Raw genomic sequence first — 26,346 nt, 5'->3', positions numbered from 1 at the left:
CTTAGCTTCAGCTTGGAAATACATTCAGTGGAGTCTCTCACTCCCACACTATACATTCCTCCTCTGATAAATCTCTTCTGGCATTGAGACGGACGTGGAGGAAAATGTGTGGGGACAGCGAGGGCAGTCTGCTTAGTCCATTTCCAAGAGGCCGTTTTAGCAAAGATCAACTCTAGAGTGGCTTCATAAGAACAGACGTTGAAAAACCACGGGTGAATTTTTTATTTTATTTTATTAACATGCCCCAGTAACAGACAAACAAAATGGCCGTAGATGATGAAATATGTTGAGTAACAGGATGCAGCATTAAATAACTGTGTGTGGGTGTGAGTCAGAACTGGAGATTTGTGTTTAATCGGGATTAATGATGACGCCGCGCCCTGATTGGCCCTCAGTTTATGATTTAATGAAAGTAGGGAGGAGGCGGACCCCCTGGGGCGGCGTGTGCGTTTTCGTGTGTGTGTGTGTGTGTGTGTGTGTGTGTGTGTGTGTGTGTGTGTGTGTGTGTGTGTGTGTGTGTGTGTGTGTGTGTGTGTGTGTGTGTGTGTGTGTGCGCTGGAATGAAGGGAGAGGGAGAAATTAATAGCAAAGGGTGGAGGGAGTAGGATCTCTACTTAATGTGTGTACATGTGTGTGTGTGTGTGTGTGTGTGTGTGTGTGTGTGTGTGTGTGTGTGTGTGTGTGTGTGTGTGTGTGTGTGTGTGTGTGTGTGTGTGTGTGTGTGTGTTGTGTGTAGCCCATCCACTGGTGTTTAAAAGAGAGCGAGTGCAAACAGCTCCTTCATGAGAGCAACACCCTGCAGAGATAAGAGCGGCTGAGTACAAGTCTCAATTATTTACTGTTTGAAGGGTTTAGGAGAATTGGAGAGGATTGGAGGGGCTTTGTGCAAATTTATGCTTTTGTTGCTGAGGGGGTGGTGAAGTATAAACGATGGCGGCCGAGCCATTAGCGCAGGTCACTGTGTGTCGGTCACGGAGGAGGAGGAGGAGTCTCTCCCTCTGACTGACAGAGACAAGGAAACCAGCTCCTGTTTAATGATGATGAACAATCTCTTGAAGGAATTACAAGCTTCATGCTGCAGCTCTGCAGGCTCTTGGATGTGAAACAGCATTTAATGACATGTTGGGATGTTGTCAGTGTGGGAGACGACTGGCATCTTTAAACAGAAACAAATTAATCGCTGTCTTCTTCCACTTTGCTTGTGTGACTAATGTGAAATTAACTGGTTGATAGGGCTGCAACTGAACATCATTTTCAGATTTATTTCCTTGACATTTATAAAATAGTGTAACTTGTGCTGCAGTTTCTCTTTGTCTTCAGCTCTAAGGTGATTTCTTCAAAGGACTTATTATGTTTTGTCAACAGAGCAAAACCCAAAGATGTTTGATTTACTATCATAAAAGTCGAAGAAAAAAAACAAATAGTGAAATTGTAAATGAAAAAAAATCAAAGTTCTGTTTTCTACTTCCTTCATTGGTCAAGAAGAAAACTTCAGAACAATGCTTAAAATGTTTGATTAAATAGAGAAATAGCACCAAGTTGAAGATGTATCACTTAAATAATTCTTAGTAGATGCCCACCAATTTATTTGTTGGCCAGTGAAAATTTACTGATTTGAGCCTTTCACAGACACATTGGTAACAGCGTTTATGTTTAATAATGTACGCTGATATGAAAACTTTTATTTGACAGAATACACATGTATATTTTCATATACTGTGAAATATCAAGTCTTGATTACATTTCTTTGTCAAAAGGTTTGATAGCAACATCATAAGAATCATTGCCAATTTCTTTTTTATATAAATCAGCCGATATATCAGTATCAGAAATTTTTACTCTCTTATAGTGATTCGTTCAGCCCCAAAAATCCACATCGGTGGAGCTCTAATCCCAATATTATCAAACTTGTCACTTAATGTACTGCTTATCAAATCAAAGAGCTTATAGACCAGTGGTTTCCCCAGCAGAATAAAAATCGAATGTAAATTCACCAGGATCAAACCATCACTGTTTCGGATTTGACCCCCCAGTAAGATTATGGGCCGAGCACAGCAGGAGTCAGAGCCGACAGCCCTGAAACAACAGAGCAGCAGCTCGGCTCTCTGTCTGTGGTGGAGTCGGAGACTCTGGAGCAACATCACACTGCATTTGTACAAATACACGTTGAATTCCTCAGATTCGCAAAAGACTGGCGGGCAGGACGGGGGATCAAAGTGTGGAAACATTCCTGTGTGTTAGGTTGGACTGTCAGAGCGCGTAAAGACATCCATCATGGCTTCAGAGGAGGGTGGTCTGCAGGGAGCTTCATGTTGCAGTCGCACCAGAAAAAGAAAAGAAATATGAGGACGATGAGAAAATGAAAAGGTGCAGTCAGGGTGAAATATGTGTTTTAACATGAGATCCATGTCCAGAGACACTTCCCCTCTGGTGGAGAACGTTAGAGAACATTCAGTAAATCAACAGGAACAATTAAATGGCAGCGCTGCCTATTTAATGCATGAGTTAAAACTGCAAAGAAGAAAAGAAACCTGTGCACATTACAATATCAGTTTAAGCTGATAATTCAGTATTATCCTAACTGTCTTTCAGTTGATGATGTGATAGGGTTGTCATTTCTTAAATTCTGTTTCCATGTCAGTGGTTGAAAGAAAGGTCAACAAACTAAGTTTGCAATGATGATGAAAGTTAGTTTGTAGAGTAACTAACAATTACTTTTAACGATTCATCCATCTGTCATTTTGTGGGTCGTGGAGAGAGCTTGAGCCAATCCCAGCAGACACTGTCACATGGGGGGGGGTAAACCCTGGACTGCTCGCCAGTGCATCACGAGGCCGACGTACAGAGACGAACAACCTTTTACATTCACACCTACAATTTAGATTCTCCAATTAACCCAACACCAATCTACATGAAGCTGGAATACCCCACCCACGCAGGTATGGGGAGACCGTGCCAGAGAGCCCCCTGTCGAGCCATGAGGCGACAATGCAAACCGCTGCACCACCAGGCCGCCCAGTTCAATTCATTGTAGTGAATGTTCAAACCTTGTGAAAAAATGCCTGTACTAATTTACGATAACTCAATTATTCTTGTTTCATTTGAGCAACAGTCAAAAGAAGAAACATGTTCAGTTAACTCTCTTAAATAATTTAAAGAAGAAAAACCTAGTGAGCACTGAACCTTTCTGAAGCATTTTGTGTGTGATGCTTTGCCCCTTTCACCTCATTACGAGCCTGTTTAATGCAGCGTGGTTTCGTGCCAGTGAAGTTCCACTTTGCATGCATTAGCGGAACAAGAGAGTGTGAGACTTATCCTGTACGATAAGCGTTGCTCTGCCAAGCTGCCAGATGTTAAATCTACAATAATTCGCCCTGGATTTAACTCTTGCATTTATCTCTCTGCCAAATCTGGCTCGGCTCTGTGGCTTCAAGACGCAGCCTTCCATTTCCAAAAGTGGGGGTGTTTATGTGCTAGTGCAAATGACCCCCTGGTTTGGCTAGCTTTAGCTTGTGTGAGCGTGTGCATGTGAAGACGTCTCGTGTTCCTTGTGGGAACTCCTTGCACAAAGCCACGCTGAGTGACGACTCCGGAATTTTAGATGCTGACGATTATAAAAAGTGAAACGCGAGCGCATTCCTGAGGTCCAAGGTAGAGCCATGTGGCTACAGCTGAGGACTTATTGAAAGACGAGCGCTGTGCAGGAAATCATCCCACAGTGGGATCCAGAGGGGTCACAGAAACAGACATGCACACGCATAAATGCTTCCTCATGAACTTCATAGACGTCCCTGTTCCCTATGCGCCTCCACTCACTCATAAAATGATCCCTTTTATATATGATCATCACATTAGTCCCGTCACTGTGTCCGGTCAATAAGTCACAGTTGACTGATGAATGGTAACCGGTCCCGGTCTCTGTGTTCAGGCCTGCTACGACTCTGACTTTTAAAGTTGTTAGAACTGTGCTGTGCACTTGGGCTTTGCGTGCCCCAGATTTGGGGAGGGAGTGGTGTTGTGAGGCTGTGAGAGAGCGACAGCTGACTAGCCGGGCCTGGAGAGGAGGAGGGGAGGGAGGGAGGGAGGGAGGCGGGGAGGAGAGGGAGGAGGTGGTGGTGATGGTGGTCAGACAGTCAGCGTCCGCTGCTGGGATCCCAAGGGAAACTTCGTAAGAAGAACGGGGACTACAGCTGCAGCTGTCATTGCTCTCTCTCTCTCTCTCTCTCTCTCTCTCTCTCTCTCTCTCTCTCTCTCTCTCTCTCTGTCTCCCTTTACCCATGCAAACTCATCCTCACACTTCTCTCTTTGTGAGAACAAACATTGATGAAATACAGTCTCTAACCCTTTAGTCTAACCTTAACTATAATAATGTAATGACTAACCCTCACTGGAACAAGTGTGTGTGTGTGTGTGGGGGGGAATCTAAACCTTATTCTAATCCAAACCTTAAAATCAGGTCTCAACCCTCTAACAACTGTTTAAGTTGTGAGATACAGGGCCAGAATGTCCTCACTTTTCCAAAATGTCTTCACTGCCTAAGGGTTATTACTCCAACTGGTCCTCACAAAGATAGAAGTACAACTACACACACACACACTGATTATTCTTAGCTCAGCCTTTTTTAAAACCTCAGATGCTCACTGACCTGTGTGTACTGTGTTACATAAAGTAATAATACAAGATTATTGATGAAAACACATTTGGCAGCACATCAACTGTGAACTTTCATGAGGTTCAGACTATGAACAAGTTTTAAAATAAAATATTGAGTAATGTGAGTGTTTTTTTTTTGAGTAATCCAAGCTCCATCTCCTGACCCTGTGACATCGTCTATTTGGTTATTTTTCAAAATCAACACTTTGTTCAACATAAAAACAGTAATTCTTTACTTTAAATAATTCGGAACATAGAATAGTTTTGACATGACTGATTGATGATTGATTATTTGATTACTTAATGTGAAATGAAATGTGCTTTCATTATAGTGATGTTGCACTAAAATCTCTATTAAAAAAAAAACCTTACAAACCTACGAAAATAACTTAAACAACTGATTTATTTCAAAAATAGATGTTGACTATTGTTGTTTGACTAATGATTTATTAGATGAATAGTTTCAGCTTATTAGGAGCCACAGATTTTGATTTTATAATAACTTGTGCACCACAGAGCGTGTGGTCCTCTGCTGGAGGTATTACTTGCTTTACTTGGACAAAGTGCTCGGGGACAGAAAGACGAACTGACTGATGTGGTCTGATGTGTGTCTCATAACAAGCATCTCAGGGATGGAGCCTCATGAAGAGGTCGTGTTGAGCTGCAGAGTTCAGGCTGCTTTTGTTTATTTATTGAAGACGCTGATGGAGGTTGCGATCCAGATTTAGAATCAATTCAGTGCTCAGTTTATGCACACGCAGGCGGGGAGTGAGTCGCCGGCTTTGCCCTCAGCGAACCCGTCAGTCATGCAGCAGCACTTTGCAGTTGTGAGGATGCAGAGTGGAGACAAATCACACTAAGAGCTCCGAGCTGAAAGCAAAAGCTGGATGCCTGCGTCTGTTAGGTTTCCTTTCTGTCTGGAAATTATTTAGTTTTTATGCTAAATTACAAATCAACTAAAAGGTTGAAGAAACATTAATTAACTTTTTAATTGATTTCAACAAAAAATGTATTTGGTTTGTGCACTGGACATTAAATTGACATGTGAATTTGCATAATTGTGCATATCAAGAAAATGTTTTTATTACCTCTGCCAAAGAAGTGTTGTTTTGGCTGCTGTCTGTTTTTGTTTGTTGGTGTGTTTTTCTGGATTATGCAGGATTACACAAACTGACATTACGTAAACTACTGAATGGCTTTTCCATGAAACTTGGTGGAAGGGTGGGACATTGGCCAAGAAGGAATTTGTTCTTTTTTGGAGCAGATGCAGGCAAACAGGATATCCAGGGTATCCAGGGTATCCAGGGATTTCTCTCTATCACTCGCTCTAGGATTACAATATAAGCATTTTTGTGTCATTTTCATAGGAAGTAATTCATGGATCTTGATTTAGATGGGTATATGTGGGTATGTGTTTGTAGGTGTTGCTGTAGGGTTACAAAAAGACCTAGAAACCTGAAACTACCACCAATGTGTGGCTGACATAATATGGATACAGTAAGGAATCAATAGTTGATATGTTTTTTCAATGGTTTAAAACTATGTCCAAATGAACATGAGTTAATATCGTGATATTGATTTCAACCATGTTACCCAGCCTGTTTTTTAAAATCTGGATTCCATTTTCCAAATGCCTGATGTGAAGTTTCAGCTTCACACTTGAACAACTCGCATGTTGTTTCACATATAAAGAAACATTAACACAAGACAGTAACATTTCTTTCTGAAAACACATTTAATTAACAAAGAGTCAGTTTTACAGTGCACACGACACAGAATCACTACCGAAGGTTCGCAGAACCCTGATGAAAAAAATATCAACAACAGTGCTGTAAAACACACTTAGACAAATGTAAATAGGAAGAAATAAATGTCTTGTTTACATACACATACCGTGTAATAAGTTATCTCAGACTGTGTCTCATGGCACAACTGACCCAGCAGAAACTGTGTGTGTGTGTGTGTGTGTGTGTGTGTGTGTGTGTGTTGGACCCTCTGAATATGTGGTATGTATTGACCTGAATACTTAGACGACACCATATGGATTGACTGGCCAAGACACTCGAAAGACCCAAAGCCTAATCCCCTCAGACTAAGTTGATTGGTCCAGCATCACATTTAAAACTTGAGTGAATTGGACTGTTTGTTTTAAATTACAATAGAATGTGGTATCAGATTGTCCTTGCATAACAGTGGTCCTCAATAAAAACAAGCGTTTTAGAGTGAGAGCGGGCAGTGTCATCTGTAAACCTGAGGGAATCCTGATTTTTATATGAACTCGTGGAGGAAGTTTGTTTTTAACTGTTATGAAACTGCTCGAAAATGAAAACAAGACTGAAACGGATTATTATGATACCACAGAATAGAAATTGTAGGTTAGAGATGAACTTGTCAGTCTGTGGTTTGAGTACAAGTGTGGTGGCTTTGTTCACGTGTCATGTAAGAACTGTAATGTAACTGTAACACACATTTATCTGTGCAGAATAATGAAAATCATGCGATCAGATATTTCCGAAAATGGCTGTTATTGCTGCCGGTTGCTTGATGGCAAATATGTACAATGTTCTGTACATTTAGAAGGAGACAGTAGATCTTAACCTCCAGTCTCAACCGTCTCATCCCTGTTCATGCCCTGAAATGTGTTCACCTTGGTATATACAGTGTGTAACACAATCACTGTAGTTCAGTTCATCTGCAGAGCTTCGGGATTAACTGTAACTGTTCTGCATCTTCTTCCGGCGTTTGGCGGGAACAAGCTTTACATAATGTCCTGGTACCAGATGGCAGTCAGTCGGTACTCGTGGTTGGCTGTGCCATCTTCACCCCTCCTCTCTCTGCATAACAAACCAAGTGGACTGACAATCTTTGGACGAGGCATGCACTGCGTTGCTGTTTTGTTTTACTGGGTTAAATGGGATGAAGGAAGACTCCTCTACACTGTGTATACACCACGTTTAAATGTGGCAGCGTCCCAGAGCTTCCTCCTGTGTTGCATTTAATCCCTGAGCAAAGTGAGCGAGACCGACGGGATGAGTTTAACCTGAGTTTCCGAAGTTTGGAAACAAAAGGGAGAGTGTTTAGTGGCAGTGCGTTCAGTAACAGCTGTTTGTAGCATCAACTATAAAAACAGTAACCATGCAATCCAACAGTTGGCGTTTCTATTCATAGATGCAAAGAAGTGAGATATGGGTGTGTGTCCTGTAGCATAGAAGTGAAAGTCTGTGGACGTCTTTTATAAAGAACCGTAGTGAGGCGACATTCTGAGAAAGATGTCTTCTCTGCGTACCGTCTTTTAAGAACCAGTCATTCATGCATACACACATGAAAAACATTGAATAATACAAAACTTGCATAAAAGTCTTTCTCTCTGTTCCAGCTCACACTCACATGCTCAAACATACACAGCAAACGAGGTTGAGGTTTTAAGGATTGTCAGACAAAGCGTTGCCCTGATAATCTCTCAGTCGCAGCAGAGTCATGTTGCGGACGTGAAGTTCAACGGTTCAATTTTGGAAGATAACTGTATCCAAGATTCGCAGTTGTCCATTCAGTCATTCATTCATTCCGCTCCCGCTCAGCTAAATATCCCCAGCACCTGTCACTCACTCGGTCTGGCCTCATCGGCGCTGAGTTGGCCGGAGACTCTCAGACCCACACAGCTGTGTTGTAGTCAAACAAGGGCTGCATTTTGTCCAGACCAGTCTCTGGCTGTCTCCTGTCTAAATAAATCCCTGCAAATGGCTGCTGGCAAAAGTGGGGGAAGTGATGTTGGTGGATCCTCTCTGCTTCTGCTTGATGTGGACACGGCCTGCCTTTGCCCTGCTGTCCGTTTGCCCAGAACGGCAGGTAGAAGCTGCCTTTCGAATTCTTAGGAACCACTTTTTTGGGTCTTTTGAAGAGGTCGCCCTCTGGCTGCTCGGGAGCCATCCAGCCAGGCCTCTCCTTGAGCAGCTTGTCCCTGTCGGGCCGAACGCTGCGCAGGAACTTCTTGAAGATGTTTGTGGTGAGGGAGAACTTCCTGCAGATCTCCTGCGAGCGGCTGAGGCGGAGAGGATGAGCAGGGGTGTCCGGTCTGTCTGCTTCACCATCTGCTGTCCTCTCCTCTCTCCTCTTCCTCCTCTCCTCTTCTTCCACCTCCTCCCTCTCCACCTCGGGCAGGTCCAGCCAGTTACCCACTAGGTCGGCAAAGACGTTGTCGCCCAGCACTAACGGTTGACGGTTGCGGCTACGGCTCATGAGCGAGGAGGTCCAGTCGCTGGGGTCATCTGTGCTGTCCTGGGAGTAGTCGCTGTCTAGCGAAGGGCCCTCCCTGGAGAGACTGTACAGGATGCCAGGCAGATCCACCGCCTGAGCATGAGCCTGAGCATGAGCCTGAGCATGAGCCTGTGGTTGAGGGTAGGGCCCTGGTGGGGGGTTTCCCACCATCGGTCCGTAGAAGTCCACTTGGGGGGCCATGTATCCTGACCAACGCTTGGGTATTGACACAAGGTCATTCTCATTTCTTGCTGTTATTGAGTTTCTCTCTGCCTCACTCTGCAGACTGGATGCCGAGGAAGACGAGGTTCCCATGCTGCTTCTGCTTGGGCCATCCCTGCTGAAGGTGTTTCTGCTCTCCAAAGACATCCTTGGACTTGACATTGGACTTGGGCTGGGCTCCAGTGGCAGGCTCTGGCTAAAGCAGGACCCGTTATCCTTTTCTGAAGCTGGAGTTGCTGCAGCTGATGCGTTAGGAGCAGCCGATGGAGCTGGATGTGGTATCCCTCGGTTAATGGGCCGACCTGAGATGTCGAGGTTGTCGAGAGCTGTCTGAACCTGGAGGAGCTTGAGTTCCTGGAGGGCTCCCATCATGGAATTCATCTGAGCGTGGAGGCCATCTCCGGCTTCTTTCATGGACAGCTGCAGGGAGACAGAGAGAACAATGATGAGATGAGGGATAGAAATCAGCAAATGTGTACTTGAGCTTAACGATAAAGGAGCTTGTAGAGCTCATCAGTTAAATCATTTGACTCCTGCAGCGGCCATCTCATCCATCAAAGATTTATCCCCACTCTTATTCATCGTTTATCTTGGCACCGGCACAGATTCTAATTACGCACCATCAACTGACACTATCAGAAGCATTCAAAATGTGTTAATGAGTAGAAATCCCAGCAATGGACAGAAATACGTTTTGTCTCTATCTCTGTCGTCCTCTCTCGTGTTTTTCATGCTGCACCTTGTTTAATTATGGGTCATGTGACCTAGTTTTGGATGACAGGCCAGGGTCCCATATGGCCTGCGCATGAGACAGGATCCAACCCGTGGCAGCTGTAAAACAGACGACCGTCTCGCTTCTTCTCCCCTCACTCTTCTACTCTTTCTCTTTCAAGTGTTTTTTTTCTATCCTTCCACTTGAATTCACTTGAAATTTGCTTTCTCCTCCAAGCTTTTTGTCGTCACTCGTACTTCCCTCTGTGCAGCAGTAACCACACACTCTTTTATCTTCCTCCTCCTCCGCCTCCTCTCCTTCCGCTCTCATCTGTTTAAGAGCCCGCGTCATGTGACCTGACTAACCGTCTCCTCCTGGAGGCAGACAGAAAGCCCAGAGGCAACATCCTGACCTACAACTCGCAGGCCTGAATCATTGCACACCGTGACCCAGACTTTGACTCTGTGCTCTTGATCCAACAGGTTTATCCTCTATCATCCAAGAACTTGCATATTGGTTAAGGTAGCAAATTAATAAAGAATAAACCTGACGAAAGTCGTACCCCCCTTTTTTTCCTTTTCATGAACAACTGGAGAAAGACGAGCGAAGGCATGTCAGAAATTCTGAAAACAGTGTCAGGTTGTGAGAGAAACTTGTAAAGCTCATCTAGAGCGGATTACAATGTCTTTTCCATATAAATCCAGCTGTCAGAACATTCACACCAAGCAACCAGCAACTGTCAACTATACAGAAATAATATATATATAAATATATTAATGCAAATAAAAGCTGCAACTGTGAGTAGAAAGAACTATTTGACTGGTTTAAATAAAAAAAACTTCCTGGGGAAAAAAATCCTCTTTCAACTGAATGCCAAGAAATATTAAATTACTCTAATTAAAACCACCACACCTTACCTTCTATAAAGCAGCGGTATAGATGTCCCTGTGTGTCTCTCTGTTGTTGTTAGTGTGCACCTCTAAGGGCCTGTCACCATCTCTCACCTTTCAAACAGAGCAGTCTGCCTGCCCCTATATGTATCGCTCTCCAATCGGGGGACACCGCTGGGTGTGACAGCCAATCAGCGTGGCCCGTCTAGACCATAATCCCCAAATGGCGGCAGGAAGGTGGAAGGGGAGGGGGGCGGCGTTTACTCAGGCGGAACGGGACTGAACAATGAGAGGGGAGATAGTGAGAGGGCTGGTGAGAGTCAGCCGGATGAGCGGGGACGGAGGGAGGGAGGGAGGAAAGGGAGGAGGCGGGGGGGATCCCTCGCCATATGTTTATATGTCGGAGAGAAAACTGTTGATGGATTCAATTATGGATGACACCATAAGAACACATGAGGGGGTAGAGAGATAGGTGTAACACCAGGCTGTGATACTTAATCTTGGGGGAGCAGTGATTGTGTTGCCCCCCGGGTGGGAAAAGTATCTCTGTCTGACAACTGGCAGTATAGCATCGCAAACAAAGAGTCCCATAAGCACCGTGAGAGAAGGTAGGGTTGTTAGAGAACAAGTGCTTTCTGGGAAAATAGACAAATGTTATAGAAAAGTATGTCCTTGAACTACGTTTAAACTACAATTTTCAAAGAAATTAAATATCTTTGTCCAACCTGTTACTGTTGTTCAATGCACAGACTCTTTTGGTTAAATGTTGAATCTTCTGAACCATGAGCATCATTGCCTAGTTTTAGTTTGGGTCTAAAAAAAAATCAATAACCTTTATAATACTGTTTTTCTATGTCTAAGAGTTTTGATCTTTATTGATTTATATTTATATCTTAGGAGGCTATATGATTTATATGATTTATATTATTTATATGATCTATTTAATAACAATTGTTCACAGTCCATTGTGATGTCTAAAAACTGCTTTTTTGAACACGCTTAAACTAAAAGTGAGTAAAGCACATACCTGTATACCTTCACTAAGTTTAGGCCCCAGTCCCCTCATGAATTGAACCAACCCATAACTATCAGTCCCATAAACATGCCTGATATATTTTTTTTATCAAGATCCTTTAATTATTTTCTAAGAAATCAACGAAAATATTAAATGGAAAGTGGAAAAAAAATCTGCAGCCCAATCCAGATCTGCATGCAAAATAAATGGTTTCTTTCTTTACAAACCCATACAACATCCTTCCATCAAACCAACAGACTAAAAAATTGGGTTGAACACACAACCTCGCTGGCGGAGGTGAATGATAAGAAACAGAAAAGCAGAAAACCTTTAATCAAAGAGTCTGGTGTGGGAGAGCGTTTGACTTTCTGCTTTGATAAATCGCTTAATTCATCATTTTAAATGGTTCACGGTTAATCTTCTTTTTTTTACTCGCAGGCTATTTAACTTGGCCTGTGCAGAACCTTGACGCTTTTCCAATACGCTGCACCATCAACAGTAAACCTCAGGGTTAAAACACTTGGCTCATCAGTAACATAAAGCTGAGTAGGTGCAGGGGGGGGGGGGGCGTCAATAGCCTCTGAGATTAGATAATAAACCTATCAGTGCACATGCTCGGAACAAAAGAGCTTCCCGGTGGCTCGCTAAATTAGCCGGAGAAGGTACGTGTAATTAGCACAATCAGGTTGTCTCTTGTCGCGGTGCCTTCCAAATATGGCTGACTTCATTAGCTGTAATTGTCTGCGCCCTGGGAGAGGCCGGGAAAAAAGGGCATAATTATGGTTTTCTTTTCCTGCACATCAAAGGTCAACAAGTCTAAAGCCGGGATGACGTGTGTTATTGACACGTCCTCACACACACAGACAGTTTGTGCCGGGATCATCTGAGGGATTTACCGCACTCTGAGCCGCGGCTGAAATCTGCACCAATTAAGTATTAAATTTGTTTTTGTAATGATATCCCCCCAAACAGACCCTTTTCATGCAGCCTGAGCCCGCACCTGTTTGCACATGCTAACCAAAAAAACGCCCTGATTTAGCGCTTGCATGCAAAAAACGGAAGCGCCTCCCTGAGTTATTTAAAACTCACTGAGTTGTTTACTAGCATTTCTATTCTAAGACGATGTTAATAATTCATATTGCTTCCTGGGGGAACAGAGGAACAGTAGTAAACCAAATCCCATTATTGCACCTTTACCATGCCGACTCACTCCAGGCGCTGCCATTTCAGGGCTGAACTTTGTGGCCCAAATACGTCAACCTTTTCAACCCTCGCTCTGCCTCACGCTCACTGTGTTCAAACTAAAATAACGCAGCAGTTTGCAGCTCAGACACAGATTCTGTTCATCCTGAGACGTCTCATTTAACGTGTGAATCAGCCGAGAGCCTCATTAGGACGAAGACGCTGAAGTGACACGAGCACCGAGAGGTCTTAACCAGGAGAAAAAGAGGAAAAAATGTCTAATCAAATTAAATAAGAGAACTGGGATGACACTGGGGCTGCGGGGAAAAGGCTGCACAGCCCAGAAACATCGACTCTCATTAACCCAGTTTTGTGAAGTTAAACTAAATCTCTTCTTCTTGAACCAAAGCCTTCAAGTTTTATGGCCATTTAATCCATCAAGCGTGTCTTTCTATAAAAAGATGATTTTAACAAAGCGAGCAAAATGAAAATCTGTTGAATGAATGAAAGAGAAACTGGGACTGTCCAGATCCCCCCCCCTTTTGCTTTTTCTTCTTCTTATGGTTGCGGTGACGCCAGCCAACCAGACATAATTGCCAATTAAGCAATGAATGCTTCAAAGTTGAACCACAATGGCTGACGGTCTCGACCTGCTGCTGAATGGAGGCTTATTAAAAAGTTCTGGACATTTTAATTAAAAGGAAAAAAATGAGTTGATTGTTGATTATTTATTTTATATCCTTGTGTCAAGATCGATCTTGTGTAAAGATGCATCCACAGCCCATTCAATATGCATGCAAGTGAATTAAATACCACAAAGTATAAATAAATCAATGCCTCTCCTCCGCTGTCTGGATGATCGAGCTCTCTGCGTTGATATTACCTCCCTCGCTTTCGCTAGGAAAAATAAAGTCACTGTGCAAACACGCTGCTCTCACACGTCCACACACATGTCCAGACTCGCCTCGCTTCAGTGAAGTCTGTGTGTGTGTGTTTGTGTGTGTGTGTGTGTGTGTGTGTGTGTGTGTGTGTGTGTGTGTGTGTGTGTGTGTGTGTGTGTGTGTGTGTGTGTGTGTGTGTGTGTGTGTGTGTGCATGTTGTGCTCGCTCATGCACATTGACTGGATTATTAGGTGGAAAATAAGAAAATCAAAAACAAGCCGCTGCTCTATTCTGGTGATAAAATGCAGGTTATTCACTGTTGTTGTTTGCCTGTTGCTGGAGGCGGAGGGAACACTGAGGCCAAGGTTATCAGGCCCGAAAGGTCTTCCTGTTTAGAGGGAGCTGGCCAGCAGCAGCAGCAGCAGCAGCAGCAGCAGCAGCAGCAGCAGCAGCGACGTGAACTCCACCCTCCCACCACCTCCACCCCTAATTAAAAGTGAATGGTGGGCTGTGTGGGTCAAGGACAGGAACAGGGGTCTCTGTCCGGGGGATACAGAGAGGGTCTCTGTGACTTCAGTGCTGGACACGCCACAGACCGCTGTGCACAACCACGGGGTCGTGATCAAAAAGGCCAATAAAGCTGTGCAGCAGTCGCTGAGAGAAATGAATTACTGTGCACGCGGCAGTGAAGGCCTCTTTGATGAAAGAGCTCATGTGGTGGTCGTCCTCAGGGTCACGTTCAAGAGCTGAACAAGTGTGAATAATGGTCAACAAAGGAAAGTGGTTGATAACAATAGACATTAAAGCATAGACAGAATTTACACTTATTGTTCAATAGGCTGCGTCCACTGACTCTGACTGTCATACATTTTGAACTGTACAGTATAATGGATCCTCTCAGAGGACTGGATCTAAAGACACCTCACTGAATCCAGCCATTCTACATCCATTGCCAGGGCTGTGGTTGGATGGTCACATAAGGGTCAGATCAACTTTCTGTTGATTTAAAAAAGGAAAACTACTTGTAACGCTACACAAACTCGACCCCAACCTCCACAACCTCACTTTCCATTTCCTTCCATACTGCATCTTTCACTTGAGCTGAATCTTGAGAAGCCAAAATGTCCAATATGGAAGTACTTCTAGGAATATTGGAAAATAGGGTGAACTGTCCCTTTAAAACCATATCTCAGAGATACAGTGATAGATCTGTGTCAGTGACCTGCTGCCAAGCTAAAGACTCCCCGATGACCTTTTGAGAGATGGGAGGTGGTTTAATAGCTTGTTTCCTGCTAAAGCTCATTTACGCCATCACGTAAACGCTGCTGCTGTGGGAGACGCGGGATGATTAGGATCCATATCGTCATCTTTGGCAGACGATATTTGGAGACAGTCTGGCACTCGGTCTGTGTTCTTCGCTGCTGTAAATCTTCTCTGGAAGCACTAATTGTCAGATTGATACTTGATAACGCAGCAGTTGACGTCAGCACCTTGTGTGTGGGCAAAGTGTTCGGCCAGTTCTACAGTCGTAGCGTCTTGTGTGATGTTCCTTCTGCAGATACTTGCAGATACTGCAAAATCACAATGTGTGTGATTGCTGTGCAGCATGAGTTAATATATCGGGGGTGAATGTGTCTGTGACAGCTATAAAGCATTGTATTGGCAAACTCATGCTGTGTGAAAATGATTTATCAAGTTTATTATTGAGCTGCTCAGCTTGGAATCCAGAGTGTTTTGTAGTTCATGCTTTATTTAAGTACACAATCCTCAATATTTTTATAACACTAGATGAAATCATCCAAATCTGCAGTTTTCTACTCAGCAGTGTATTTCCTTTCAGCTTGTTGTTTTGATTTTCAGCCTTTTTCAGGTTTTTTCTGTATTATTTCTGTGTTTCCAGTCACTACAGGCACCAAACGAGACAATGTTATCAACCAGAGTGGGTGGAGACCAAAGTGGAGTTGAATGGAGAGTGAAAATGATCTTGCATATGCAGGTGGTCAGAAAAACAACTCCAACCTAAAGTTACTGTAATTACTGAGTAAAACAGAATCTGTGTAACACGCTCATGACACTAATTTGGAAATATTCAGTTTACAGCTTGTTCCGCTGCCTGAAAGTGGCCAAACACTCACTTAACTTTTCCAATATTGGATGTAAAACATTTCCAGATTCTTTTACCCACAGACAAAACAAAAACCTTTAAACAAAAGGTAATTTGAAGAACCCTAAGAAGCCACAATATTGACCTAAACCCCAGTGAGAGCAGCACCCATGAGAAATGAATCTCATATTTTACCTCCAGTGAAGGCAAACAGAGGAGAGGACTCACCAGCAGGGGCCACATGTGTGGTCACAGCAACGGACTAAATCACTCTGTTGTGTTTAGAAACAATATATCCCGAAATAAATCTGCTCTTTGTGTCGTCTTGGGCAGTGATTTCATTTTTCCATTGTGTGAACCGCGGTACAACAGCTTACGTGCACGTTGCCACAATGAAAAAGAAGCTTGGTAAGAGGTTTGTGGCTCCTTCACCCACGCTGAAACCCCACAGCTGCCACTAAGAGCCGGGCCAATTTTAGCCGAGGGGAAGGAAGGGCAGGTTGGAGAACAGGAGACGTGAGGGACGCACGAAACAAATGAGCCTCAAGTCAAACCACCGCTTTGTGTTGTGTACACTTTTCTGATCTCGTGCCATAAATGCACCAAAGAACATTCAACATTGACTCACTGACTCTAACTTCTCTATGTTTTCTCAGATATGCTGACCTCAGGTTTGCCGTCTTTGGTGTTGAATTCCACGATGACAGACGAACCGGCCTCGGGTGTGAAAGGGATAAAAGAGGGTGATGCTTGTAAAATCAGTTTCGTCAGCGATGATATGAAAAGCTCTGATTTATGCTTCAGTGTCTGGAATGACGCTGCTGAGCAGGTGTGGAACCTGCATTTAGCGAAGGTGTGTCAGCGGCAAGTCAGTGTTTTTACCTCCGACACGAAGAAGGCAGGAAAGACTTTGTCCGTCCGTCTGTACGAATAGTGACTCACGCATGAGCTAAGAAATATTTCACTGTTGCCACTATACACACAAACCTCAGGAAGTCTGTGGTAAAGGAACAAATATGGAGGCTAACAGCCTGTTGACAAACTGTCTTCAGTTAAAAAATGATGAAAAACGATGCAGAATTCCTGACCCCGAAAGCGAATCGGTCAGGTTGGAGTTTTAGTGTCACTGCTGCGTCGGATGTGGTCAGCAGAAACGAGAAATAGCCCGGAGATCTTGTCAGGTCAAGGGTCAAATGTTCAAGCGTGACCTAACACTACACCACACACACACTAGACCCCCCACCCCCCACTCACACACATATCTCTCCAACCGCTCAGACCCCCTACACACTATTCACACTTTCATAAAGCACTCCTATTCTTGTCGAGCTGATGGTGCATTCGGTTTTTAGCGGCGTCTAGTGTGATGTAATTTACTTTGCACAGGCTTTGAATGCCACACTCACATCTCTATAATACTATAGACACATAACAACACATAAAAGAAAAACATCATGTACACTTTCATTTCTCAAACACAACACAAGATTTGACACTTTGGTTTCAGTAAAAATCCCCCTAAAGACAATTATCGTAAAAAGTGACGTTGGTCTGATTTGACCGTCACTGCGGAATATCAACATAACGTCAGGCTGAATAATAAAGAAGTCAAATGAAGTGGCAGCTCGGGCAGTTAGTCGTGCTACTTGAGAAATGGACTCGAACATCAAGTCCGTGTAAATCTTCGTCACAGTTGCAGCGTGGTAACGTAGTGCAGTCAAATCAAGCTGCACTCGAGCTGCATCATGGTGCACGACAAGGTACGTTTGACAAAAATGAATGGAGACTTGATATTGAGTGTGGCGCATCACACAACTCCAGAGATTAGTCATTGATTTCCATAAAGTAAAATAGCTGAATGTGAAATAACGGATATCTGTGGGATAATGCACAAATTCCTAAAACACATGAATTGCAATTGGATTTCCTGTGGTTTAAGGTTTGTGTGATAAGTCTAAATGGTCGAGAATATGCAAAACAATGGCTCGGGGTCCTTTTAAAACTGCACCATAGTCTTTGAATCCTAGTTTCAAGTGATACTGGAGAGCCCCTCGACTCACCCTCGCAGCTGCAAGTCGGTTATTAGATGTTTGTGTTATGTCTGTGTTGCAGATGGAGCCGGTTTACCGCTCTCCAGTGAGCACTGGATGGGACTCAGTGCAAAGAAAAGTGACAACCTTGGCTCAGACACCCTTCGTCTTCTGAACGACAGATTGCATCCCACATGGTCCCGGGCAGGGGGAGACGGCCTCGGCTGTTTAAAACCATGGCATCTGCTCACTGCTCCTCCTGATTGATCCCCGGCGTGGCACGACACTCTTTTCTATTATGTTACCAAACTGTGATTTGGCAGCTACGACGCAACACGTCTGCCTGGCATCATCGTCCGCTCCCCTGAAACCATCACGAGTGCCACTTCACAGACGTGTGGCTAATTTGGAGCCGTGAATCAAGAAGTCACAGAGCAGATAATGCAGCAAAACACGCTGCCTTGCGTTGATGCTTTTCTGTGGCTGTGGATAGAAAGAGGGAGGAAAAAGAAATCTGTGGCTGCTTTGAAGATGGTTCCAAATGAAATCTGTGCCAGTCAAAGGCTCCTTTGAAAATGGGTCTATACAACGTGTCACTGCCAAATGATTTGGGTGCGCGGGTGCAGCAGCAGCCTCCAGATTTTGTTTTTACATTTCAAAGACGGGGATGGGGGTGAGGAGTGGGAATCTAAAATTGCCACCATCAAACAAATGTGTTTATCACAGGGGGACGAGATGTGAGCCCATTAAACGAGGGAGACTGACAAATTCATTTGGGGCAGAATAATGTGATGAAACTCTTGAGTGGCTGTTTCACTCTCCCTCTGGTGGCAGCCAAGACCTCACATCTACTGCCACACATGATTTATATCAACTACAACAATACGTGGATCTACTTTAGGAAGCTGTATAACCAGACTCAAACAGCACAGTTTAGCAGAGGAAGAGCTCATTAAGCTTAAAACATCTGCCCCAGATGTGTGGAGGAGGAGGAGGAGGAGGGGGATACTGAATGTACACATGCCTCTGGTTCCAAAGCTGGAGATTAATGCGATTAAAACATCCACATGTAAACCCCCCAGCTGAAAGTAACAACTGTGATAGTACAGTCTGGAACATGGAAGATTCTAATGAAAAGTAAAATGCAAAAAAACCCCGTCTCATCTGAGAGGGAAATGTATATTTAATGAGTGAATGCATGTTTGTGTCCGTGCGCCCTGACGCGTGCCAATTTACCCCAAAACATCTGCAGCTCATTTCAAAACAGACGTTAATAAAGTGGTTAATCATAGTGTTGATATGTTAATAAAAGTGGATTCAATAGAAACATACCACTTCTTGCTTCAGTCGCCTCAGACACGCGTCCATGTTTTTGCTCTCTGGCTTGGAGAGCTGCTGCTGCTGCTGCTGCTGCTGCTGCTGTTCCATCTTTTTTATTTCTGCCCTGGTTGAAAACAGGAGGATCTCAGATGAAACGCGTCGCCAGTCGCAGCTCGAGCATGACCGGTGTGAGGAAGCTTCCTCCCGGGCAGAAAGAAAAATCTGAAACAGCGAAGAAACCACGAGCCGCAATTGGAGATGCGCAAATCCTGCTGAGGAATGCGCGCTCGGCTCGTAATGACGCAAAAGGCTGGAATAAATAAAAAAAAGCTCCTGATGACGAAAACGTGTTTACTCCCAAAAAAAAATGATAATGCGCTCCTTGTTGTGGCTGCATCCACAGACTCGGTCAGTCCGCGTGTGTGTGTGTGTCAGTGGCTTCTGTCAGTCTGCCTGTGTGTGTGGGTTCCTCTGCTATTTTCTCATTCAAGACGAGCGCTTACGTTGCCCATATCCAATTTCCTCCAATGAGAAGAGCCTCTCGGGACAGACCACACCAGATCTCATTCGAACCAGGACGAAAACGTGGATGCATCATTTATTATGGAAGGAGCAGATTTGTGCACACGCAGCTTCTAAAGATTTCCCCAGAAATGATAAAAAGAGAAAGTCTGACACAGCTGGAATTTAAAGCTCAAACATCAAACAGTTTGAGCTTTTAAACAGAGCATAAAGAATTAAAGTAAATGATCTGTTCTGTAAGTCACACAGAGGAAGAATAGCTTCAACACGAGGGAGGAAGTTTATGGAGGATGTTTCTAAATGAAGACAGATGTGTCCCGAGCTGAGCCATGGGGACAGTTTCCTTCACTGCTGAGGCCACAGAGGAAACACCTGAGCCACAGGCTTTTGTTGTGTGACCCGGATATAAAACTTTATTAACTATGGAAGGAAGTGTTGCCTATACAAGATGGAAGATGTTTACTTCTGCCTCACTCAGAAAAATAGATTTGACATTTCTGAGAGGTTTGTGCGTGAAGTTTACAAACACATAATATGAAGACATCAGGGAAACTGAAGGAGGCTTGTGTTGTTTAGAAATGATCCTTTGACAAAATGCTCACATTAAAGAAAATGTGATGCTTGTTAGTGTGTTCTTTGTACTGTGTTCTTTGTACTGTGTTCTTTGTAGTGTGTTTTTTGTAGTGTGCACGTCCCTTTAGGATGACATGAAACCATACAACAGCCAAACTTGAGCTGAGTATTGAATTTAAATACAAAGTACTAACCACAATGTGTCCATATCACATCATATAAGCTTTTCAAACACTAAAGGTTCACATTAAATGTCTGGTCAGATTTCTACTGTTTGTTTGTTTTTTCTTTTAACAAGTGCTTCGTGATTTAAGGCCGAATTTTGCCAATTTAAACCATTTTCTTCAAAGTTTTTGAATTTCTGCATTAGACAACCATCTGGTAAATGTTAAAAAGTTTTTTTTGGAAATATATGTTGATATTTCTCAAATTTTATATTTGATGGTTTGGGATGCATCAGTATCATATCAACGTCAATCCATCCATCCTTCCTCTATACTGCTTATTCTTTAAAGGTCGCATGGGAGCTGGAGCCAATCCCGGCTGACATTGTGGGCGAGAGGCGGGGCCGACCCTGGACAGGTCGCCAGCCAATCACAGGACTACAGAATAGAAACCAACAACCATTCACACTCACAGTAAATTTAAAGTCTCCAATGAACCCAACTCCAGGGAGGAGGCAAGACTATCTGTAGGAAACACACACACTGGGAGAACATGCAAACTCCACTGGGAGAGACCCCGTCCAAACCGGGATTTGAACCAAGAACCTTTTTGCTGTGAGGCGACAGAGACAGAAAATACATCAGGGAGTTTATATAGTATATGAACAGTCCATAGTGCACCATAATAATCTCCTACTCTTCATCCACTTCCTCGCTGCCAGACCAGGGAAGACCTCAGTCAGGAAGCTTGTTGCCCTCTGACCTGCTCCTGTCATCTGGAAGTTGTAATATCGGGTCTGTTGTCTGTGATTTTTCCCCCCAGATGGATGCACGGATGCTGAGGGATAAAGGGAAAGAAGCGTCTCAGATTCCAAAAGAAATGAAACGGAGCATGACTAAATAAATCATCTGAGCTTAACTTAACTTCTGAGAGACAGAGAAGCTTTAACTGACTTGTGTGTTTTATTCTTTTCTCTTTTTTGAATATTAAAAGTCTAGAATTGATAATAGTTGTCCGCTGTGTTTATATAGAGCAGATTTATAGAGCTGTTTCTGTTCGGTGTGATTTCGACGACACTTTGAGTTTTTATGCTCAGGGAGAAGCTCTAGACTCTTTAGATCCACTAAGAATCCATCAGATCCATCAGACGTGTGTAGATCAGCTCCTTTGGGCCAAATGCAGCTATAATATTCAATTAATTACTTCTATGGCAGCACAGAGGCAGTTTCATTATCTCAACATTCAATGTCATGCAGGGTTGATACTCAATTGCTTTGGTTATTTTTTATTACACATGGTAGGAGAATAAAACTTAATGTAGCGATGAATCATCAATTCATCTCTGTTGGATTGTTTCAATATAAATTCAAAAAGTAAAAAGTAAAAAACCCATCTCAGTTTGTCAGAGCCAAAAACCAAGTCCTCATCTTGTTTAGTCCTTGTTTAGTATACGGCTGAACAATGTGGCCAAAACTATATCAAGATAAGTTTAATATCAATATCAACTAGGGCTACGTTGTAGCACTAACGCGCCCGAGCACAGGCATTTTGAAGCCTGTTGCGGTTAGTGGAGAGAGCGATCAATAGGGCCTCCCACCGTTCGGTGCTCGGGCCCTAATTAGTTGCTTTTAATTGATAAGTGGTTTTATATCATTATAGACAGTAAGATAGATGAAATATTGCTGCCAATTCAGATGTAAAGTAAACCCTCTATAATTACGATAATTGCTCCTATATATATGTTGATATGTATGTATATATGTGCTTTTTCAAAGTTATAGATCGTGTGTGTGTTTTTGTGTTATAGATTCTGTCAGTACATTTCCATAGATATTTCCTGCACTAATAGTTTGTTTTAATGGTGTAGTTCATTTGTGCATCGCTCCAGAGAACGAAGTTGCCCTGTGAACTTCAGGAAGCCATAATGAAATGGGAGAAGTTAAAGCCTCCGGAGCCAGATAAAACAGATGCAATTCTCAACATCACATTTTAGCCATAATTGTTCCAAAGGCTAAAAAAAGTACTTGTTAGAATAAAACCATGTAAATAACCATGCATGGTGATTATGACAGATGAGTGTCACCACAGGAAACATTGCACATGGGAGATTTTTTGTGAACAAGCTCAGCTAAAATATCCTTTGGGATAATGGGGGTCACATATCTCTGACTCGGTTATTTTGGGCATCAAGGACTCAAAGGTTTTGGAATCCCTGCTTCAGGCCGAGTGAAGAAATGTCCTCATATCATCTTATTAGTTTGATCAATGAAAGTGTATTAGCATCATTCCTAATTAAGTTTTTTTTTATTTTCAAGTGTTTGTAACTCTGCCTGAATGTGTGCGCTGCAGGTGGCTGAGACACAAACCCCCTCACAGCGGATGTCACTCTCCTGTTCTCGGGGCCCTGATTGACAACCTGGAGATCTCCATGATCCCGGCCCTGGTGCTGCTGCCTCTGCTGCTCCGGGCCGCAGCGCTGCACTACCTGCTGGGCATCATCATCCTGACAGCTCTGCCCAGCCTGGTCCTCTGGTACTACTACGCCACGCACCGCAAGAGGAGACGCACCCTCTTCTTCCTCACTCTGGCGCTGTTCTCTCTGGCCTACATGTATTACCTCTTCATCACAGAGATTCTACCGCGTGGGGACGTCAGCCATCTGCACTGTGTACTGTGACTGCTGGGATGATCCTCACCATCGGATCTCTCATTCACACCAAGAGAGGCCCAGGGTTTCACACCACCTCCTATCACAGCCAGAGTGAGGAGGTTAACAAGGACTCTACACATCTTAATGGATCCATCCAATCAGCGGCCTCCTCCTCCTCTCCTCCTGCCCTGACAGAAAAGTGGAGCAGATGCTCTGTGTGCAAAACAATGCGACCCCCGCAGGCCGGACACTGTCACGCAGGATCCACAGGTTCCTGTGGATCCTGCGTCAAGCGTCTGGACCACCACTGTGTCTGGTGGGTTGGATTTGATATTATAACATCTTTATACTTCTTTGAATTGTACATTCACACCACATCATGAAAGTGAATATTGAATTATGACAGATTAGATAACTGCCCTGTAATTACACAACAACGTTCATGTCTTAAGCAAAGACTCCTACTGTACCCACTGGTTTCCTCAGGGCCGTGCACAGACATTTTGGGAGCGGGGGCTCAAGTGAAAACTCTTTGCATCCAAAGATTGATTTTTAAATGGAAACTGCTCCCAGCAAAAATGTCTTGAAATGTAAACTTGAACTAGAAAACTGGTAAACTGGGATCTGTCTCAGGCCAACCAGGAAGACAGGGTGTCTAGTTGTTTGTGAGCTTTATCAGACACTTTCCTGAACTGCACACTGCCAAGAACATTAAAGATGATGATGTCAGTTTTATAAATCTCTTTATACCTCATGCACAGTTTCTGAATTGTTTCATTGTCTGCAATAGACTTACAACCTCAAAGACAAAAGAATAAAATGTATATATGATGTTAATCTTCCTGTTTATTATTCACATTTACTATATAGATAGAAACTCCAGAACCAAGCATGATATACTGTGAGTATACTGAATCTATTACCACCAAACTAGAATAACCCACATGATAGTCTGACCAGGAAATATTCAATAGTCTTTCAAATGTAAACTTCAAATACTACATCTACTGAGTTATTTTAAGTACAGCAGGTATATGGAGCCAACATATCCAGGTCAGCTTGGGTCTCACAGATCTTTGTCTTGTGGGTCTGTGTTGTGTTTGTGTGTTTGTGTTGAGGTGTTGCAGGATAAACAGCTGTGTCGGACAGGCAAACCACCGCAGTTTCCTGCTGACCCTCTTGGTGTTCGTGCTGACCTCTCTGTATGGGATCAGGTTGGTGCTTTGCAGCATCTGTCCACGGCAGTATGTCATGACGGCTCTCTTCTACTGCCCCGGTGTCTACAGCCAGTCCAGGTACAGCACTCTATACAAAAGTAACTAAAAAGTAACTAAAAGTACCAAAGTAACTAAAAAGTAACTATAAGTACGAAAGTAACTAAGAAAGAAACTATAAGTACGAAAGTAACTAAAAAGTAACTAAAAGTACCAAAGTAACTAAAAAGTAACTATAAGTACGAAAGTAACTAAGAAAGTAACTATAATACAAAGTAACTAAAAGTACCAAAGTAACTAAAAAGTAACTATAAGTACGAAAGTAACTAAAAAGTAACTAAAAGGAAAAAAGTAACTAAAAAGTAACTAAAAGTACGATCTTTGAGGTAGTTTTCATCTCCATCTTGTTGTGATGACACGCATCTCCATATGAAGTTGATCTGATGAAAGCCCTGGGACAAGTACATCAAAGTAAAAATGTGGAAAATGGCCAATATGGCCACTAAAGTCAAAATGGCGGGCTTCCTGTTTCTTTTTTCTAATTGCACCTCTGACCTTTTTTGTTTGTCTGGTCATGATACACCTGGGCTACGATTTTTGTGAAGATCGGTGAAAGCTAACTGAGGGGCTTTTCCTTAGATGGCGCTGTTGAGCCATTTTTCCACGCCCACTTCAAATTACTCCAGAATACAATTACTTTTTGGGGTTTTGAATTCCCTGCAAACTTTGGTAACAATCTGAGCGTCTAGGCCCTGAAAAAGCCCCAAAAGGGAAATACAAATCCTTCGAAATACAATAGGGCCTCCCACCGGAGGTGCTCGGGCCCTAATAAATATCACATTATTATTACTTTTAAAGTCACACACACAGCAAAACATTTTATAAGCACAAGCATTATATCGATGTATATTGAACTTTTGTGATATTGATAATGATTATATTTTATTGTCCCAGTCCCAGTGATGAGTTCCTACATATCGTCATTGTTTGCCTTAAAAGTTACACTGTTGTTATTTCACACGTTTCTGTCGTTGCTGTTTCGTCTCTTCTCCTCTCACTGGTTTGAAGTGGGCGTGTTCCCGTTGGGGAAAAGGTGGTTTCATAATGTTCACTGCACCAATCAGGATTCTGCAACATTTGAATCTGACACGTAACAGTTGTGGAGGCGTCGCCTGATGTTGTCAATCAAAAGTTTGATCAAAACCACACCCAGGTTTTCATTGTCAGACTCTGAACTGATGCAACTTATTATCTTATTTGTTTGTTTGCTGAATTTAGTCATTAACTAATCCTGCAAAACAGAAACATCCAGGATTTGGAACCAGGCCGTGTCAAGGTCTTTGCTCGTGTGTGCATTCTGAAAAAAACCACAGGAACCTAGTGTTAACACCCTGAAAAGTCCAGTTTGAAACCAGCTCTCGTGATGGTGCTGCCTCACGATTTGGTCCCGAATGTAACCTCGACCTGCAGCTGCTTCTCGTGCATGTGTCCTCTTCCTCCCATGCAGCTGTCGGCGTTAACACACTGTGGATTATAGCAAATGCCTCCTCAGATCACTCGGCGCTGAATCGTAGGCGGCACAGGCAGCAACAGAAACTGTCTTAATCACTGCAGACAGAGAGAATCATAATCCTCTCCCTGACTCAGTGTTGTGACTTGTCTGCTTACACTGAAGTCCAAGCAACGACTAAACATAATTGTCCCTGTAATGAAGCCGCTCTTTGTGTGGTGTTGGGACTTGTGCTGTATTTTGGTTGCTGCAGATTCGTCCTGTCACAGAAAAATCAACAATGGAGATTAAAACTAAACCTCTGATGCTAAAAATGTGCTGCAGGTTTGATTTTGGAGTTTTTCCCCTCAGACCTACATGTGCATCACTTCACTTTTATGAGCCAGAGGTTTGGGGAGTAATGAAATTGTTCATTTGAAGTCGAGGATAGAGACGAATATCATCTGTTT

The 26,346-nt window shown here is 43.2% G+C and overlaps 1 protein-coding gene and 1 pseudogene across 2 annotated transcripts; one reads left to right on the top strand and one right to left on the bottom strand.

Annotated features, from left to right (window-relative positions):
- Nucleotides 1-6,369: 6,369 nt before the first annotated feature.
- inka2 (inka box actin regulator 2) lies at nucleotides 6,370-19,809 on the bottom strand. 2 transcript variants are annotated; one of them, XM_035152759.2, is made up of 2 exons: nucleotides 19,276-19,809; nucleotides 6,370-9,549 (listed from the first exon to the last, which is right to left on the bottom strand). In XM_035152759.2, exons 1-2 carry the CDS (start codon nucleotides 19,369-19,371, stop codon nucleotides 8,299-8,301), a joined length of 1,347 nt encoding a protein of 448 aa, XP_035008650.2. In that variant the 5' UTR covers nucleotides 19,372-19,809; the 3' UTR covers nucleotides 6,370-8,298. The 2 variants fall into 2 exon arrangements, with proteins under 2 accessions (XP_035008650.2, XP_035008652.2); XM_035152761.2 differs by lacking the exon at nucleotides 19,276-19,809 and adding an exon at nucleotides 10,759-10,945.
- On the top strand, nucleotides 19,443-25,907 carry LOC118104645 (annotated as a pseudogene).
- Nucleotides 25,908-26,346: the final 439 nt, after the last annotated feature.

Source organism: Hippoglossus stenolepis, chromosome 3 (genome assembly GCF_022539355.2).
Source record: "Hippoglossus stenolepis isolate QCI-W04-F060 chromosome 3, HSTE1.2, whole genome shotgun sequence".
Lineage (NCBI taxonomy): Eukaryota > Metazoa > Chordata > Actinopteri > Pleuronectiformes > Pleuronectidae > Hippoglossus > Hippoglossus stenolepis.
This window is presented reverse-complemented; position numbering and strand designations above follow the sequence as displayed.